The sequence below is a fragment of the Artibeus jamaicensis genome, unplaced genomic scaffold (genome assembly GCF_021234435.1).
Source record: "Artibeus jamaicensis isolate MK-2021 breed Jamaican fruit bat unplaced genomic scaffold, CSHL_Jam_final contig_47, whole genome shotgun sequence".
Lineage (NCBI taxonomy): Eukaryota > Metazoa > Chordata > Mammalia > Chiroptera > Phyllostomidae > Artibeus > Artibeus jamaicensis.
The window spans coordinates 277,678-295,284 of NW_026521848.1; the positions used below are offsets into that span (position 1 = coordinate 277,678).

Below are 17,607 nucleotides of genomic sequence, written 5' to 3' on the forward strand. Positions count from 1 at the left end.
ACTGATGAGCTTTACATATATACCTTGTATTCCTGTGCAAATCGAACCCAACAAAAGCCTGTCAAGGTAAGGGTGGAGGCACTCTCCTCTTGAGAGAGTGGCCAAGGTGCTCCAAGGTGCTCTCCCCTTGAGAGGGAAGTCACGCTGTCCCTTTTCCTCCAAAAGACTCGGTAGTCCATGTGAACTTCTAGTCTCATCCATAATGCCACAGACCCCAGGAGTCAGGGTCCGCATCACTAAGAAGAGAACCTGGGACATACCTATTGCACAGAGTAATTAGTAACAATCTCCAGCTACTGTGTGCCAGGCCTGTGTTAGGTATGTGGGCACCATTATGACCTCCATTTTACAGACCAGGAAGCTGGATTTGAAAGATGGAGTCGACTGTAGGCATGCAGCTAGAAAGTAGCAGAGCTGGGATTAGAGCCCAGGTCTGCCCACCTCAGAAATCCATGCCCTTTCCATTTCACTCAGCAGCTCTCACCTGATGATGTTCTGTTAGGCTGCTGAGGGCCTCTGCTGGATCATGGCCCCAGATGCCACTCGCTGACTGGGCTCAGAGAGCTGTGCTAAGAGCCCGAGACTGTGCCACTACGGATGGCTGACCCCCTTACCAGCACTACCGTCTAAGACAATTATGGTGAAATAACAGGATAGGAGGGAACACCCAGGCACCCAACAGGACTCTTCCCTCTCCAGGAGCATGACGGTCACCAGTAAATACCTGGTCTAGGATATAGTTGCGTTTCTTGCGGGCAGCGATCTGGATGAGGCGGTTGAGGCACTGGGTGGCCTGCTGGATCAGGACGTCCCAGCGGCCAGCATAGTTCCGCTGTCGACGTAGGCCCATCACCTGTGGGCAGGGGGTAGTGAGAGGGGGGTGGCCCTGGCTGTAGGGTGGCAATGGGGGGGGGTGTGAGGGCAATGGTGAAGAAAAGACCAGGGGCTGTCCTTACCCGCATCTTGTCCATGATGGCATTGGTACCCAGGATGTTGTACTTCTTGGAGGGGTTGGAGGCTGCATGTTTGATGGCCCATGTGGTCTTCCCGGCAGCGGGCAGGCCCACCATCATCAGAATCTGGAAGAACAGGGCAGGGAGGAGCACTGAAGCAGCAGCAGGGTATGGCCTGGCACCTCCCTGACTTCCTGGTGACCACGAGGGTGACTATAAACCTCATGGCCACCTCTGGGAAATGAAAACAACAGCTTCTGCCTCACAGTGTTGCTGCTGGGGTTCAAAGAGATGAAGTCCCTCAAACCGTCAGTAGATGACCTGGCCTGGGATGAGCACAAGCCAGGGGCTGTTATGCATCTTTACATTTTTGTTTATCATTCAATGGCCTCTGACAGGGAATACCCAAGGAGGGCCGGGCACTGGGACTGGCCCCCAGAGTGGGCATGACTCTCCTCCAGTCTGAGATGGAGACAAACTGCATGTACAAGGACAAGCATCGTATCCAGTCAGTACGCTCAGAATTTGTACAACAGACACAACCTCAATGCCAACAAGAGGGAAATGGTTAGTTTGTGGGGCTATTAAAAATGAATTTGTTCCTGGGCAGGATGGCTCAATGGGTTGGAGTGTCATTATGTAAAATGAAAGGGTTACAGGTTTGGTCCCTGGTTGGGGCATGTATAAGAGACAACTAATGTTTCTCTCTCACATCGATGTTTCTTCCCCATTCTCCTCTCCTTCCTCTCTCTCTCAAATCAATAAGCACACTCTCGCTTTTTTTTTTTAAATCTTGGGTAAAGATTAAAAAAGAAAAAAGAATTTAAAAACAGGTGTTCACAAAACAATATTAATTCACAAAACAATATTAAGTGAGAAGGGTCGAATATCAAAATGCTTAAACCATGAGGTCACAATGATAACATGTCTGTGTATGAAACAAGCACTTAATTCAGCTACAGGATAAAAATCTAAAACTTTACACCCTGGCCAGTGTAGTTCAGTGGACTGAGCACCAGCCTGCAAACCAAGGGGTCCCCAAACTGATTCCCAGTCAGGGCGCATGTCTGGGTTGCAGGCCAGGTCCCTGGCGTGGTGCACAGGAGAGGAAACCACACATTGATGTTTCTTTCTGTCTTTTTCTCCCTCCCTTCCCTCTCTCTAAAAATAAAAAAATAAAATCTTTAAAAGTAAACTTTTTGCAAATGGTAGAATAATGAGAAACTTTTAATTTTGTATGTATGTATGTATTTATTTTATTTTTTAGAAAGAGGAGAAGGGAGGGAGAGAAACGTCAACGTGTGATGCCTCTCGTGTGCCCCCCACTGGGGACCTGACCTGCAACCCAGGCATATGCCCTACACTGAGGATAGAACCAGCGACACTTTGGTTCACAGGCTGGCTCTCAGTTCACTGAGCCACACCAGCCAAGGCAGAAACTTGAATTTTCTTTGTATTTATTTCTTAAACGATAAAATTACTTACAAATCAAAAAAGAAATGAGAACAAAGATCACCAGTACTGCTTTTGCAGTTAAATCATCCCCAAGGCCAGCTGTCATTTTTGTTCTTAAACAGCTTTGTGTAAGAGTATGAAGCTGTACAACCTCCTTGAAGAACACACACATCAGGAAGTACTTCATATCTTTTTCTGCTGGAAGGAAAGCTTCCTGTTCCAAGATGCTGACTTCACCCAAGGAGCAGTATGGCAACTTCCTTTTGAAAACTTTACAGGATTTAGGCCTCTCGCTCGATTCCCCCCCCTTTGGCTCTAAGCTCACTCTCACACACAGCAGCTTTCAACTCAGGCCAGCCCCCAGGAGCCAGGAAGAGGGCCCTCTCTTGAAGGCTGCACACACGGGGAGGTGGTGCTGCTTTCCCCAAACCCAGCTGCCACATGTCTCCCTTCTGCCTCAGCACTTACGTAGCCCAGGAGACAGAGCCACCAATTCCATTCTCCAGGCTCACTCACCTCACACTCTGCCTTGGTCTTTGGTCCGACAGTGCCCCGGGTGCGCTCACTCAAGGGAAGGTGCTGGATGAAGGTAAAGCCAGGAAGGACAGAGCAGTAGGGCTCTGCCCTCTGCCCAAAGTTGAACTCCACTGCACAATTCTTCACCAGAACATGAGGGTAGAGGGCCTGACCCCCCAAGGCTTCCTTCTGAATTCGGAAAGCAATGCCCATCCACTTCCCGTTCTTGGTGAAGGAAAGTTCCACGTCATTTCCACATTCGAAGTCCTAGGAGAAAAAAGCCAAAGGAAGAAAACCTTAAGCCAACACTCAGCTGAAGGCACCGGGAACCCCAAGTTGGAGACAGCAGATGCCGAGTAGACACACAGCTGGCCTCCCAGATTTAGCCATAACCCTACCCCACAGCATACAGACACAATGGGCGGCACCGGCGAACAACTCAGAGAAGTGCAGACCACAGCACTCCTTGCCCAAGATCCAAAGGCTGGTAGATGTGAATCATGTAATTTTAGGGAGGTCTAAGTATCTGAGCCTTGTGCCTAGCATGAGAGGAAGACAAAGGAAAAGGCGATTTGTCCAGCCTCAACCCCAGCGAGAGCAGTCTGTGAAGGTGGAAAGAACATCATGGCAGGGCCTTTTAAGTCAAGTCCAACTCCACAAACACATTCATTTGTGTGACACGTTGCCGAGTTCCTGTTCCCCCTGGTGCAACTATCTATGACGATCTGGACCTGACAGAGGTCAAGGCCTCCTGGGGAACCAGATAAGGACACACCCCAATTCAGTAACAGTACCTACACAAGAGCAAGATTCCCTGGGAGTGGGTGGAGGGAACCTGTAAGCCCAGTTCTAAACCACAAAATGAGCCAAGTTTGGGGCAGGAGGAGAGAGTTCTGGAGAGAAGTATTATTTATGCACAATTATGGCAACGGGAGAACAGAGGATCGGACAGGCTGAATCATAAAGGATGAGGGGGAATTTCAGGTACAGCTGGAGGGCCTGGCAGGGACCACATACATTCATCCAATAACTATTCATTTGAGTTCCTACCAAGCAGTTGAAGTTTAGTGGTTATGATCCTGTTTTGGGCCCTGGCTGGTGTGGCTCAGTGGATAGAAAGCCAGCCTGCAAACTGAAAGGTCACCAGTTCAACACCCAGTCAGGGCACATGCCTGGGTTGCAGGCCGGATCCCCAGTTGGTGGCGTGCAACAGGCAACCAATAGATGTATCTCTCACACATTGATGTTTCTCTTCCTCTCTCACTCCTTCACCCTCTCTAAAAATAAAATCTTTAAAACAATTTCTTAAAAAAAAAAAAAAATCTCATTTTAGAAGGCCAGCTGCTTTAGCTCTGCCATTTACCATAAAAAAGGGAGGCCATAAGGTTCTATAGGGCACAGGGTTCTTCTGAGGAGTAAGTGGATTAGTGCACTTACCCCACAGTGATCCTACAATGAATGGGGGCTCCCACCCCATGATGCCAAGCACCGTATTGGGCTTAAGTGTGGGGAGGAGACATGGCCCCTGCCCTCAGTATGTGAGACTCTCTGTCGCTTCAGGAGTTAGTACTTTGTGCTGATGACAGAGAAGAGTCCCTGACTTGTTTCAAACAGGGAAGTGGTGTGGTCAAACTGCTTCAGAAAGATCACTTTGGGTGCAGGGTAAAGAGGCTGAGCTCAAAACCTGCAATCAGACAGCAGACCAAAGCAAAGTGCAAGTTCAGGTTCCTGATTTGCAAGTACAACATGTGGTATTCCTTCTCTAGAATGAGAAGACCACCTTGGGATTAGCTCATCAAGGAACAGTGAGAGACCCTTCTCCCAAGGAGCTTCCTCCACACCCTCCTTGGTGCTCAGGGGTGCAGCTCAGTATAGTCGTTTATATCTGTTTGCCTCCGAGTGCCCGAGTGCAGTTCAGTGTTGAACTGCAGTTCAACACTATGCAGGGCAGACATGTAGATGTTTGCTACACTGAATCCTGCCCTAATCCCTGCAGCATGGCCCTTGCTGGGGCTTCTCACCTTAGCAGAAGTGGCCCAGGTCACTTTTGCTACAATGTGGAAATGAACGTCACGGGGATCAGCCTTCATTATGGCCACCAGCTTTACTATGGGAACTTACCGTACCGTATAGAAACCACGTGACAAAGCTGTAATGACAGGGCCATCTGTCCAAGAGGCAGGTATAGTCCTGTTACTCTGCCTAACAACCCGAGTCCTTAGGCCTGGTATTGTTCAGTGTGCCATTTCTGCAGCCTCACCCGCGCTGTCTCCTTGTGGCATCCCCGGCGCTCCTCATGTTATAATTGTAATGCATTATCTTGTTCTCTCTACCTGCAAAGCCATTTTGTTCTTTTTGTTTTTGCGAATGTTGAGAACTCAAGATCTGACACAGGCGTCCTTGCCTCAGGTTCCCTCAGGTCACTGATTTTTACACCACCCCTAACCTGCCACTCTGAGCCTTTTAAAAATTTGTAGTCTTCTTAGAACAGAGGAAATTGCATGTGGGATCTCAACAGAAGCAGAGATGATGTGGTTGAAGCAGGAGTCAAGGCCTGAAGTTCAAAACTGCCTCGCACTGACAGCACCACATGGGAAGATAGGACAGAGTTTGGGAGACACTGTCACCCCCAATGACACGTTAAATTGCTGCAACCTCTTGGCAGTGCACTCTTGGTGTTACCTATCAAATGTATACCTTTGACCCAGAAGTTACGCTTTTGGAAATAAACACAACTATATTCCTACAAAAACATACAGATGTGCAAATTGCTCACCTCGGCATTGCTGAATGTGTTCCAGTGGGGAAGGGGACACACAAGAGACTGTGTGGGGGGGACACAAAAAGATCTCGAAGACATTCTAGCAAGTGGGAAAACGATAAGCTGTCACTGAAGCATCAACCACTTGAGCAAGTAACTTTGAGGCCCACCAACAGAAGCCTGGCTGACCCGAGCCAGGACAGACTGACGTGGGCATAAGAACTCTGGGCAGGCACTAGGCAAGAAACTAATTGAATGTCTGCTAACAGAAGGCTGATTACATAAACACGGTTGATGTGCACCACAGCTACAGATGATCTAAAAGAACAGAGAAGTCCTGTGGGCACTGATGTAGAGATCTCTAAGAGGTACGGGTAAGCAAAAAAAGATGCAGAGTAACAGATATATATATGCTACCTTTTGTGTCAAAGAAGAAATCCTGAGTATCAGTGGATCCGTATGTGGAGGAAGGTATTATGTAAACCGTGGGCGGAAGAGGAAGGTGTGAAAAAGATGTTACGCTGCACACCTTTTTGTATTTCCGGGTGTTTTTACAAACCAAGTGAATTTAGTAACTATTGAAAAATGTTTTTTAACTCAGTTACACCTATATCATCTGTATAGACAGGGAGAGACAGCTAAAATGAAATTAACATTTCATTTAATGTTAAATGAAAAAATTCAAAGTTTAGAATAGAGTATAAACATGGTTATTAATTTTTGTTTAAGAAAACATGTTTTTTTATTAGAAAGACAATGAGGTCATGAAAGACAAAGGAAGACTGAGAAACTGTTTCAGACTAAAAAAACATGTCACGAAAATGGAATAAGTGACCCTGGACTGGGTCCTGAACCAGAAACAAAATTGCTCCAAATAATACTGTCGAGACAATTGACAAAATTTAAATGTGAAGCCCTGGCCGGGTGGTTCGGTTGGTTGGAGCCTCGCCCCAACATGCTAGGGTTGTGGATTCGATCCCCAGTCAGGGCACATACTGGAATCAACCAATAGATGCGTAAAGAAGTGGAAGAACAAATAGATGTTTCTCTTTCCCTCTCTGCCTCCCCCCCCTAAAACACAGGCGGCAAACACAAGGCCTGCGGGCTGAATCCAGCCCTCTACTTTATTTCTACCAGGTGGCAGCACCGAGCTCTTCGTCCCTAGTTAAGGAGTAGTTACATTTATATAGTCCTAAAATTACATTCGGCCCTTTGAAGGCAACCCTTTGAAAATGAGTTTGACACCCCTGCTCTAAAATCAATAAAAATTTAAAAAGAAAATGTGGACCGAGGAGTAGATAACAGCATTACATCCATGTTAAATTTAATAACTGTACTATAGTACAAGTTATTAAGAAATGGGTGCTGAAGTTTGAAGAAATAGCGACATGGTGTAGGCAACCTACTCTCGACAGCCACTCCCTGCCAGGGTCTCGTGGCACGTTTTACAAACACTTGTAACTCCTAACAATAACAGCACTACTAAATAGGATGTACTGAGTACACATCATGTGCCAAGCATTATTCTAAGTGCTTCTAACAGAGGGACTTAATGATCCCACGCAAAATTCTGAAGTAGGCGCAAAGAGTCTCATTTACACCTGACAGAAATACAGGGAGGGTAAGCTGCCCATGGCTGGAAGTGGAATTGCAGAGACTGGGTTGACGGAGTCTGGCAGCAGCTCAGGCACCGCTTATCTTGTTCAGGTTTACGCCCATCCCCGCCCCCCTAGAAGGCAGTGCACTGTAGGAAGCCTGGCTCAACCGATGTGGGGTGAAGGAAGAGACAAGTGTAGGGATGAGATAAAGCCAAAGGGAGGCAGGAGCTAACAGCACTGCCTTTGAGAGGAGACAGGCTATTTGGTAACAGAGAAATGTAACAAATTCCTGGGTTTGCTTAAAAATGTTACTCTGACCCTGGCTAGTGTAGCTCAGCGGATTGAGCGCAGGCTTGAGAACCAAACAACTGAGGTTCGATTCCCAGTCAGGGCACATGCCTGGGTTGCAGGCCAGTCCCCAGCAGGGGACACACGAGAGGCAACCATACACTGATATTTCTCTCCCTATCTCCTTCCCTTCCCCTCTAAAGATAAATAAAATCTTTAAAAAAACTGTTACTCTGATAGGAAGGGTATATACACCTGACAACCCCAAACCCCTTCAAGGTGCCATCTGACACATTTACACAAAAGACCAAGCAGGTGGAATGGTAGGTTTTTGCATAAAATGACAGCAAATGTTCCAGTCTGTCAAAGCGACAAAGAGGTATGGTGACAGTGGCCGGGCATGGTGCAGACAGTGAACAGAGGTATTCTGAAAGAAACATCTGCAGGTCCACCTGACAAGACCAACATTCAGTTCTGCAGACTCCCACAGGCTGCCAGCACTCACCGCAAAGCAGCCAATCACATCATTCTCTGCAAACTTGTCTCCGTAGTTTTCAAAACGGCTATTGGTGGACTTCTTCCCGGTGCCTCCATAGCCGTAGGAGAAAGCCTCTTCACCTTGATGAAAGAAATAGACAAAGTCAGATTAAATTTGTGAGGGTCACAATAGCCTTTATGGTTGTCATGTTTTTTTTAAAGAAAAAGAAATAATTTCCTTCCCTGGTTTATGAATCAGAAGTTTTTTGGGGGAGAACAGGGAGGAAATTTCCATTGAAAGGAAGCTCTTCACTGCACATGCAGAACTCCTGAGGGCCTGATGGGCTTAGGTGTTAAGTCTGGGGATTTGGAAAGGAAGGGGGGGAAGAGAGGAGCTGGGACGGAGGAAGGCTGTCCACGGATACGCAACCCTTCCCCGTGACACTCAAAATCAGTCAAATCTACTAATGGCACCACTTTCTGATGCCAAGGGGTTTTTTGGCAGCAATCAACAGAGTGACTAGGTTTTCTTTCTGGAGGCCATGGTGTCTAACCCCTAGGAAAGACTCTGGATTTCCTCAGGCTACCAAACTGAAGCAATCTGAGATCCCAACAGTCCTGGCTGACACCTGGATTATATAGAAATCCTTGGCCAGGAACCCAAAAAACATCCTATCAGAAAAGTAGGAGCCAGCAAGCACGAGTTCCAGGCCCAGATCTCCTCTGAAGCGTGTGCGTGGCCCTGGACCTCTGCCTGACCACTCTGAGCTTTTTATCTGCATCTGTGTCAACTACCCACTACTTACATCTCAAAACTGAGAAAAAGATAAAATGAGATGACTTGTAAGTCTTGAAAAAAGCATTAACCTATATCAAAACTGTACATTCCTTTTGAGATGCCATTTTTACTTTCAGGAATCGGTCTTAAGTGGTCAGAACAATTACGTACAAGGATAGCTTAACTGTTTAACAGCAAAAAACTGCAATCAACTCAAATCATCTACGAAACATTTACAAGTGTTGGAACTATAAAGTGAAAAATTATAAAGTGGCCAAAAGCTATACTTATTTACAAAAACATACTGACTGTATATCAAGTGGGGAAAAGAAACCAGGCTTCAAAATAGCCTCCCGTGGTGAGACCCAGTGTGAGATACACAAAGGACAAAAGAACTGTCCAGAAGATGGTGGGTGAAAGTGCTAACACTGGTTATCTCTCAGGATTAGGAGGTTTCTATTTTTGCAATGTTCCCCCTCTGTATAGCCTGAATTTTTATAAGCAGCGTGCGTGTATTACTTCCATACTCAGAATATTCAACTGAGGCAGAGGGAACCAGCACTGGTCACTGAAATCAGTTACTTGGGGACAGAAGGTCACGGAGGCCTGGGGTCCTGGGAGAATTCAAAAGCTCTCACTGGACAGCCCTGCAGGGCCCCTCTGTTCTCTGCTTCTCCTTTTACTTTGGGTCAGGCTGTGGACAAAAAAATCCTAGCCAGAACCTAAGGAGCCTTAAAAACTCATTTTTATTTTCAGCATCATTCAAGGACAGGAGACAACCAATCTTTTTTAAAGAAAGGGAAACGTTTTCTAAAGAGAACTTTGGAACCCCTCCTAAAAGATGAAGGACGAATATTCCGTAGAGAAGTTGTCATAAAACCGTGGTCTGTCTGGATGAACCGTTTGCCCAGCTGGGCGGTGGCACACACGTGATCCTTCTGTCTGCTCCACCCCAGCCTAGCTGAGTTCAACACTGAATAGAGAAGTTTAGGGAGATCAAGAATCCAGGGACAGAGGCAAGTGCTCTCCTCTCGGCTGCTTGGCTGCCCTCCCTTACCTAGCTGGGTGCTGCAGGAATCAAGGGACCAACCGATGCGGACGACGTGTGGGTCAGGCTCTGTGGATGGAAGGTGTTTCACAGAGATTTCCTCATTGATCTGGGGACAGAGAACAGGAGGGCTCAGAATTGATTCATTTTCTGGAAGTGGTGGGTTATGAGGCAATACAGGAGGGAGGCACATATGCATTAAAAATAGCAATGACTTTTATCACCAGGGAAAAGGTATATAAGCTGCTCTGAATGGCCTGCTGCACTGAAACCAGGGCCTCCAAAGGGCTAAGGAGAGTGCAGGGCCAAAGAGATAGGTACTTCAAAATATAGTTATTTTTAGTCATAACACTTGCTGCAGGGAAAACAAGGAGTCACAACATTCGGCGTACAAGGGTAAATTGGTGCAGTACCTTTGGAGGGAAATTTGGCGGTCTGTATTAAAACTGCAAGTGCACACAATGCTACCCAACCCAGCAATTTAGTGTGGCATTGTTTGTATACTAGAAATAAACAAACAGAAGAAACCTCCCATAAGGCACCGGTCACATTATGGCACATTCACACCATAGAGTATGATGCAGCAGTTTAAAAAAGAATGAGATAGAACTAATGCACTGAAAATTTTAAAAGTCCAAGGTATAGTATTAGGTAAAATAAGGAGAAAGGATTAAAAAAAAAAAAGCACCTTTGACTTAATGTCTAATTAGGTTAGAAACTGTACTGCCTAATAAATGTGTCTACTTGAAGTTGTTTGTGACCTCTGAAAAGGTACTCTATGTCACTGACTTTCAGATGCCCATTTTCCACACATCAACATCTCCAAAACGAGGATGTGTATTACAACTGATGTGACAAGAAAGCACTCTGTCAATTTCATTGGCAGTTCTCTGTGAGTAGCACACAAAACACATTTAACTTAAATTCGATGATGTCTTGTAGTCCATGAAAAATGATACCTCCAGGTCTCAGCCCCTACCTCTAAGAAATAGGTAATAGTTCTTACTTCCTGGCGGCTCTGTGAGGACTAGTGGAGATACCCGTGTAAAGAGCTCGGCACCCAATTTCATGCATGCAAAGTGCTCTATAAAAACTAGTCGTCGCAAAAGTTTTGACAGGCAAAGGAGGGTGCACAGGAAACTACTAATACAAGTTACCTCTGGAGGGCACACAGGGGAGGGGCGCTGGGAGTGCCTGAGCAGAACTTTTCTTTTCTACCCTATGCTGTTCTGTGTCATCTGAACTTCTATTCAACACAAACGTGTTATTCTCATAGACATAATCTGACGTGGAACTGGGGAGATGAGGGTGCCGATGGCAGAAACTTTCTTTGCCCTGCTCTCCCTCCAGTGTCCCTCTAACTGGTGATGCCGAGTCCATTCTTTCTAGCTCACTTTTCTTCCAAACAACTGTTTCTCAATTCTACAAACATGTCACCCCTAGAGTGGTTGGCTGTACAACACCTGAGTCAAATCCCACCAAGGAAAAGTCTGCTTGATGAAGCAGCATATGGTTGGCCTGTTCTTCTGCTACAGTGAACTGCTTAAGTTCATTATACTTTTTGCTTGGACATAAAGCCTATGCTCAATCAAATCTCTTAAAATTGTGGGTCTGACCACGGTGGCTGACGATGAGCCGTTCCAAAGGACAGACCTGCTTTCTGTCCCTGTGCCCTCTGTTGTTCCCACTCACCTTCATCTCGAAGCACACACGACCCCTTCTGACCCCATAGCTGGCACGGGCTCCAGACCACAGGTACGCAAAGCCCTCAATTGTAAGTGGGTAGCCACTACTCCGGTCTCGGGCCACCTTAAAGTGGAGGTCACAGTTATCTGTGGAGGAAAAAGCTGGGAGTTGGCTGATGTTTTAAAGGTCCCACAGAGACAGGCACAAGAAAAGATTAAGTCCCCAAGAGTGCTGACCAGCAGACACACTGTGGGGACAGGTTCATGAAAAGCCAGCCGCACTGCCTAACCAATCTCCCTTCTAGTAGGAAAGGGTATGGACTACTGTGAACCGGCCTGCGTAGGACTGAAGCAGCTGTTTCACATAGAAAGTGATGTTCCTCCCCTGGGAGAGGTCTGAGGATAGCCAGTGAGGGGCACTGTTGAAAATTACACACAAATGCCTTTTTTATGGGTAATAAAAGGCATTTTATTACACAATGCCTATTAAACTTACTTGCTAGGGTTAGGGCCCATAACCTTACCAGCTTCAAAAGATTTTATAATTTTGAGAAAGGCTAATGCCCAATGCCATTCACTTCAACCATCTCCCTGAGCTAACTCTACCTGACGCCCACCGCCAACAGCTGCACAAACACCAGACCCAGATTCACACCCGCCACCCCAGCCCCACAGGCCCCACCTCCTCTTGTAAGCCTAAGACTCTGCATGTAGCCACTGCTGTATAACATGAGCTATACAACAAAATACACTAAACAACTGCTGTTTACTTTCTGCTCTGTTGAAAAGTACAGTGTTTTTAGACCGGACTTGGCTTCGGGTGCGTTAAAAAATTCAGATTCACAGGCTCCACCATTCTGCTCCTGTCTCAGGAGGTCTGAAGGACAGGACCTCTGCTATCATCCCACTACGTGTTCAGATGCAGAGTTAAGGGGAAAGCCACTCATCGTGTGGAAAGAAAACTGAACTGGAGGACAGAGAGCAGGAGGGGCCAGGTTAATGCTTCAGAGGACAAAGTGGCATTGGTTTCACCAGGAACGTGAGCAGCTAATGGAAACTGGGGACCTGGTCGTCAAAGAGTTAAGTTTCCCCAGTAGCACTCAGGTTCCCTTCCTGATTAGATGACAACCCCCCGTGTGTACAGGGTGTTCATGTTTTTCCAAATTGCTCTCGTATCCAGTCCCTGCTGAGTGTCACTGAAAGTCCTCTGAGGTATGAGGGCAAGATCGCTCCTCTGAGAAGTAGACTGACTTACACAGGCTCCCATAGTCTGAGCTGGGAGCAGATCCTCCGCTCCAAACCAGCACCGTATCTGGACCAACACTGGCTCTGGATGGTGCCGGGCAGAGATTCTGTGAAGGTCAAGGCAGTTTCCAAGCACTAACTAGAAGGCAGAATCAGATAGGCACACAAGGACTTACATGTGTCGATGGCAACAAGAGTGTCGTCAAAATCATCCTCATCCTCTTCAGCGGGAGGCTGAGGAGAGCGACCCCTGTGTCAGAAACAGGAGTTACATCACACGAGAATGGTTGAGTGAGCAGAGGAAGGGAAATGAAGATTCTGCTGGACTTTACAAGTGGCTTTGAGACTAATTCCTGGATTTCAATTTGTTCCCACAGAAGTTAGGAAAAAAACAAAAACTCCCCAAACAAAAAAAACTGCGCAAACCCAAACACCTCTGTAACCCTACATCCTTGTGATAACAGCAATGACTGCTAACTCCTGGGGTGGGGACAGGGACCAGAGAGAGCATGCTTTGCTAAAGATGGCCATTAGCATCATCGGGAGAACTTTTTAAAAAATCCCTTTATTTTAAAAAAATATTTATTTTCAGAGAGAAGGAAAGGGAGGGAGAAACAGAGGGAGAGAATCAGTATGTGGCCGCCTGCTGTGTGCCCCCCACCGGGGACAGGGCCCACAACCCAGGCATGTGCCCTGACGAGACTGAACCCCGTCTGGTGCGCAGGCCAGCACTCAATCCACCAAGCCACACCAGCCAGGGTGAGAGCTTTTTAAAAGAGGACTTTTCTCTCTCACCTTGATTCTGACCAGCACCCTCTGCATGCTGAGAGCTGCTTCCAAACTGAACTCTGTTACTGATGGGAAGCTGTGGTAGCCCAAAAGGGACAAGGCCAGGAAAGGGAATGTGCAAAGGCTTAGAATAAACTAATTATAATCTGTCTACATAACAGGCTTCCTAAAACTCCACATCTGAAAGGATATGAAATGACCCATTTTTTTCAGTCTCCTCTTTCAAAAGTGTCCTGAATTATGAACAAGATTCATCTTCCTACCAAAACACTAAAAAAAGGACTAATTTAAATACCGCCGGTTCCTAACATATGGGAAGAAGGGGGTGTGGTTGAAGGGCGGGGCCTAATGCCCAGGGTCCCACGTGGGACAGTCAGGACTACCCTCATCTACTGTGTGCCCACATCAGGTGCCCCACGCCCATCTCGCTACCGGCACTCCGTGGGCAGCAGGTTCCTCTCGGGTGCAGTGCCCCCCCAGCCCTGCTGGTGCAAGGCTAGCGCAGAGCCTGATGGATGGAGCTTATCACACCGGGGGTCCCCCCTATGAAGCCTTCCCCTGCCAGCCTGGATCAGAGCAAGCAGCCCTCCTCTGCCCTCCATCCATCGGCAAGTAGCTCTAGGCCTCTGCTCGGTGGGAGGCAGTGGGAGAAATTCAGAAAAGGTAGGTACGGTGTCCTGACTTTACTCACAGCCCATGAGACCTAGGCCTTATCTGAAGAGTCACAGCTAATTAGAGGATAAACTCCCCCAGGTTAGAAAAAAATGTGTCATATGACTAGTAGAGGAATGGCCACTCCCACTTTCCGTAATCAGAAGGCTTCACATCGGAGCTGAAGGAGGGAGGGAGGAGGGGTAGGACAATACCTGGGGTAAAGGGAGGGGAGGGCTTGTTAGAAAAGGGAAAAAGCAAACAACCAGGACAGAGAAGCCCTCTATCCTGTGAGCTCCCGACACCCTGACAACTGTGGCTTACTTGTGTCTATGTCCGAGTCCCCGTATTGTCAACAGAAAGACAAATCCACCGCCCAACTCATCTGTCCTGTGTCCAGCCCGAGGGTTGGAGGGGGGTATTTAAGAGAAGGGTCAGGAAATAGGTCTTTTTTCAATTGAGGGCTATCGAGCAGACATAAATAGGACACTACGCTGGAGTGCAAGGCAGTGGGGCCAAGGACTGAAAAGGTAGGCTAACATCTTCCATGTGAAGGCTGTGTTTGGACTTGAACCTGTAGCTAATGGGGGGGGGGGGATCAAAAGTTTTGCAAAGTTGAATCTGACAAGTGAGTGCAGGAGGAACTGCTCCCCGGGCAGCGGCAGGGGGAACCCTGCTTTGCTGCCCCTCTTGGTTAGTATAAAGGCCTCAGCAAGCACTGGGCTACAGACGGAGACCTACTGGAACAAGGGTGACTGCCGCCCCACACACCCACCTCCTGTCCTCTCGGTGCTCGAAGTACCCCCTTCCCCGGTTTTCTTCGTAAGGCCTCTTGCGACTCTGGAATTGTTGTCGGTCTGCCTTGAGCTGAGATGCGTCAGGGGGAAGGAAGCTGGTGGGTGTTTCTTGCTTCATCTCTGTCTTCACTTCCACTGTCGGGACAATTCCAGATGGTCAAGACACTCGAAAACTCCTCAGTTACCAGTTTTCTGGGTCCCTTTACCTGAGGAGATGTGGCCAGGATCCTGACTACAGAGACAAAGGGCTGGGTGCAGGAGGCTTGCTGGGTTCAGTGGAAGCTGAGGGAGCCAGAAAGCTGTACTGGACAATGGGTCAGGACAAAGGGAGGCTGGGGTGGCCAGCCAGGCACATCGGCACTGGCAGTTGATGAGGTTACCTGACAGATGTCAGATAACTCTCGGGCTTCATGGGGAGGCAGGTGGGTTTTCAGCACTAAATTAAGGACCAGCTCTCTAAGGACCAACCTAAAGGTGGTGTGCCTGCCTTTGGCTATTTCGCCAAAGAGCTCATGAAAGTTGGCAATGACTTTAGTCTGTACCCAGTGGGAGGGAACCCTGGAAGACTTCTAAGATCCCTTTAAACTGAGATTCCACAAGCCTACCTTCTCCAATTTCTCCTCCCAAAGAATCTCTCCACCTCAGTTCTTAGAAACCTCCTTCAGTCTTACAAGGAGGGGAAAGGTCAAATCGACAGCATATTCTCATCCTGCAGCTACCTCCACTGGCTTTACTCACTCTACCACAAAGCCCAGAATCACTCCAGGAGGAAGGGTCTTCACTTAAGCCAGCCCGCAGGTGCGATGGCCTTGGTGAACCAAACTACAAATAGGAAGTAAGGGTGGGACAACACACTGTGAACCACAGGAATGTCCTGGTCTCAGGCAGACTCCAAGAATCAGTGCCTAACTGAGAGCAAACCGTGAGTTCACCCTACCTCACTGCTCCCACGGCACCTGCACCCGATGCTGTGGATCCCTGAGATCTACTCATCTCAGCACTCAACCCAAGACCACCCTGGGCCACTGCCCAGCTCTGGCACGCAGACCCAGTTTCTCAGAGTTCTCCAGGATGTAGGCGTGGTGCTCACCCACCTGAAGAGGGCCTCCCCGGCTCCCAGCACAGCGCTGAGCTCGTAGGAGGCCCTGATAAGTGTCTGCTGCTAACAGCACAGGAAACACTTTCCTTGGGCCAAATGATCCCACAAGTCTCACAGAACCTGACATAAATCTACAGTTTAACCTACATTTATTAAAATCCTAACCGACCCATAAGAAATGTCTGGGGATTTCACTCTGTGGATGAACCAGAATGGAACCAGATAGAATCAACTAGATTCACTAAGAAAAGGCACTAGGGCCACAATGCAGTGAAAGGAGCCAGGAGTCAGTCCAGGTTCTGTCACCACTCCAGAGTGGGACCCTGCCTCCCAAACAGTGGGACACAGTGGTGAGGAATGTGGTGCCCCAGGAGCCAGTTTCTCACGTTCCAGCCCCAGCTCTGCCATCAGAGAAGCCACCTCCCCAGTGGACACAATAGGGAGAGAACTAGATCACATCTGTGTTCCCTAAACTGGCATAACAAGGAACTTTGTTCTGCAAAGGCATATTCACATGTGGAGCTTGTTCTCAGTCCAGGACTTTGCAGAGCTTTTAATGCTCTCATGAGCACAGTGACTCTCACAGAGATGGCAAAGCACGTGTGGCACCTCCAGGTATGTTTGGCCAAGGAACCCTCTCTTGAGAAGTCCCTAGTAACATCTCCTGAGCAATATTCTTCAGAGCATGGAAAAGACCCGACTGGATTTAGAGGGTCTCATCTGGCTTCCACATTCTAAGATTCTAAGACCCTTCAGGTCTAAACTCCCCAGGGCGCTGAAACTAACACCTGAAAACAGATAACCAGGCAGACTCTCCTCTCCCAGCACCTGGGAGCAGCACTAAGTTCCTTCTTTCAGAACTTTGCCCGAGTGACAAGGCCCAAATGAAAGATGAGAAGTCTCTCCAGGAAGATGGGACCGAAGTGGAGGGTATGGGTCACACACAGAAGATGTGGCAAAAGTGGGTTTACAGTTGTGTACACAAAATAGAGTAGATTCTTATATTATTATTTTATTAACTACTCTACTGTTTCCCGTAAGAACAACTGTAAACCTGCTTTTGCCCACCCCGCAGATTCCATTTCCCTCAGAAGAGCTGTACTGCGCGCACTTTCCTACCTGGGCGATAGGCCTGCGGCTGCTCCATTTCCAACGGTCTCCTCTCATAGGCTGACTCGTTCTCTTGTTTGATGACCTGTGTCTCATAGAATTGGTTCTGCCTGGTAATATTGTCCATGACATCTTAAAACAAACAAAGAAACAAACAAATAAACAAACCCAGCCAGTTAGAAGGGTCCTTCTCAGGACTAGAGGTGGCTTTTTTATGCTACCCTGGGGACAGATGGTCTGCCAGAGGCTCAAAGTTGGTGGGATAATACCTTCAGGTGAAAACCTATCTGGGCAGTCAGGAGGCCCAAGCTTCCTGAGGACATGCCCTCTAGCCCTTCAAAAGGTTGAAGATCCACC

The 17,607-nt window shown here is 47.7% G+C and overlaps 1 protein-coding gene across 2 annotated transcripts in view; it reads right to left on the reverse strand.

The window, feature by feature from the left end:
• The window catches only part of HNRNPUL1 (heterogeneous nuclear ribonucleoprotein U like 1), a 34,002-nt gene that overhangs the window by 12,584 nt on the left and 3,811 nt on the right, over nt 1-17,607 (reverse strand). For both annotated transcript variants that reach the window (XM_037157652.2, XM_037157653.2), the window contains exons 2-10: nt 17,260-17,382; nt 15,020-15,176; nt 12,981-13,054; nt 11,567-11,706; nt 9,884-9,983; nt 8,077-8,189; nt 2,925-3,191; nt 957-1,079; nt 725-853 (exon numbers count right to left, since the gene is read on the reverse strand). In XM_037157652.2, the coding sequence (XP_037013547.2) occupies nt 725-853; nt 957-1,079; nt 2,925-3,191; nt 8,077-8,189; nt 9,884-9,983; nt 11,567-11,706; nt 12,981-13,054; nt 15,020-15,176; nt 17,260-17,382 (1,226 nt within the window). The remainder of the gene's footprint in view (nt 1-724; nt 854-956; nt 1,080-2,924; nt 3,192-8,076; nt 8,190-9,883; nt 9,984-11,566; nt 11,707-12,980; nt 13,055-15,019; nt 15,177-17,259; nt 17,383-17,607) is intronic.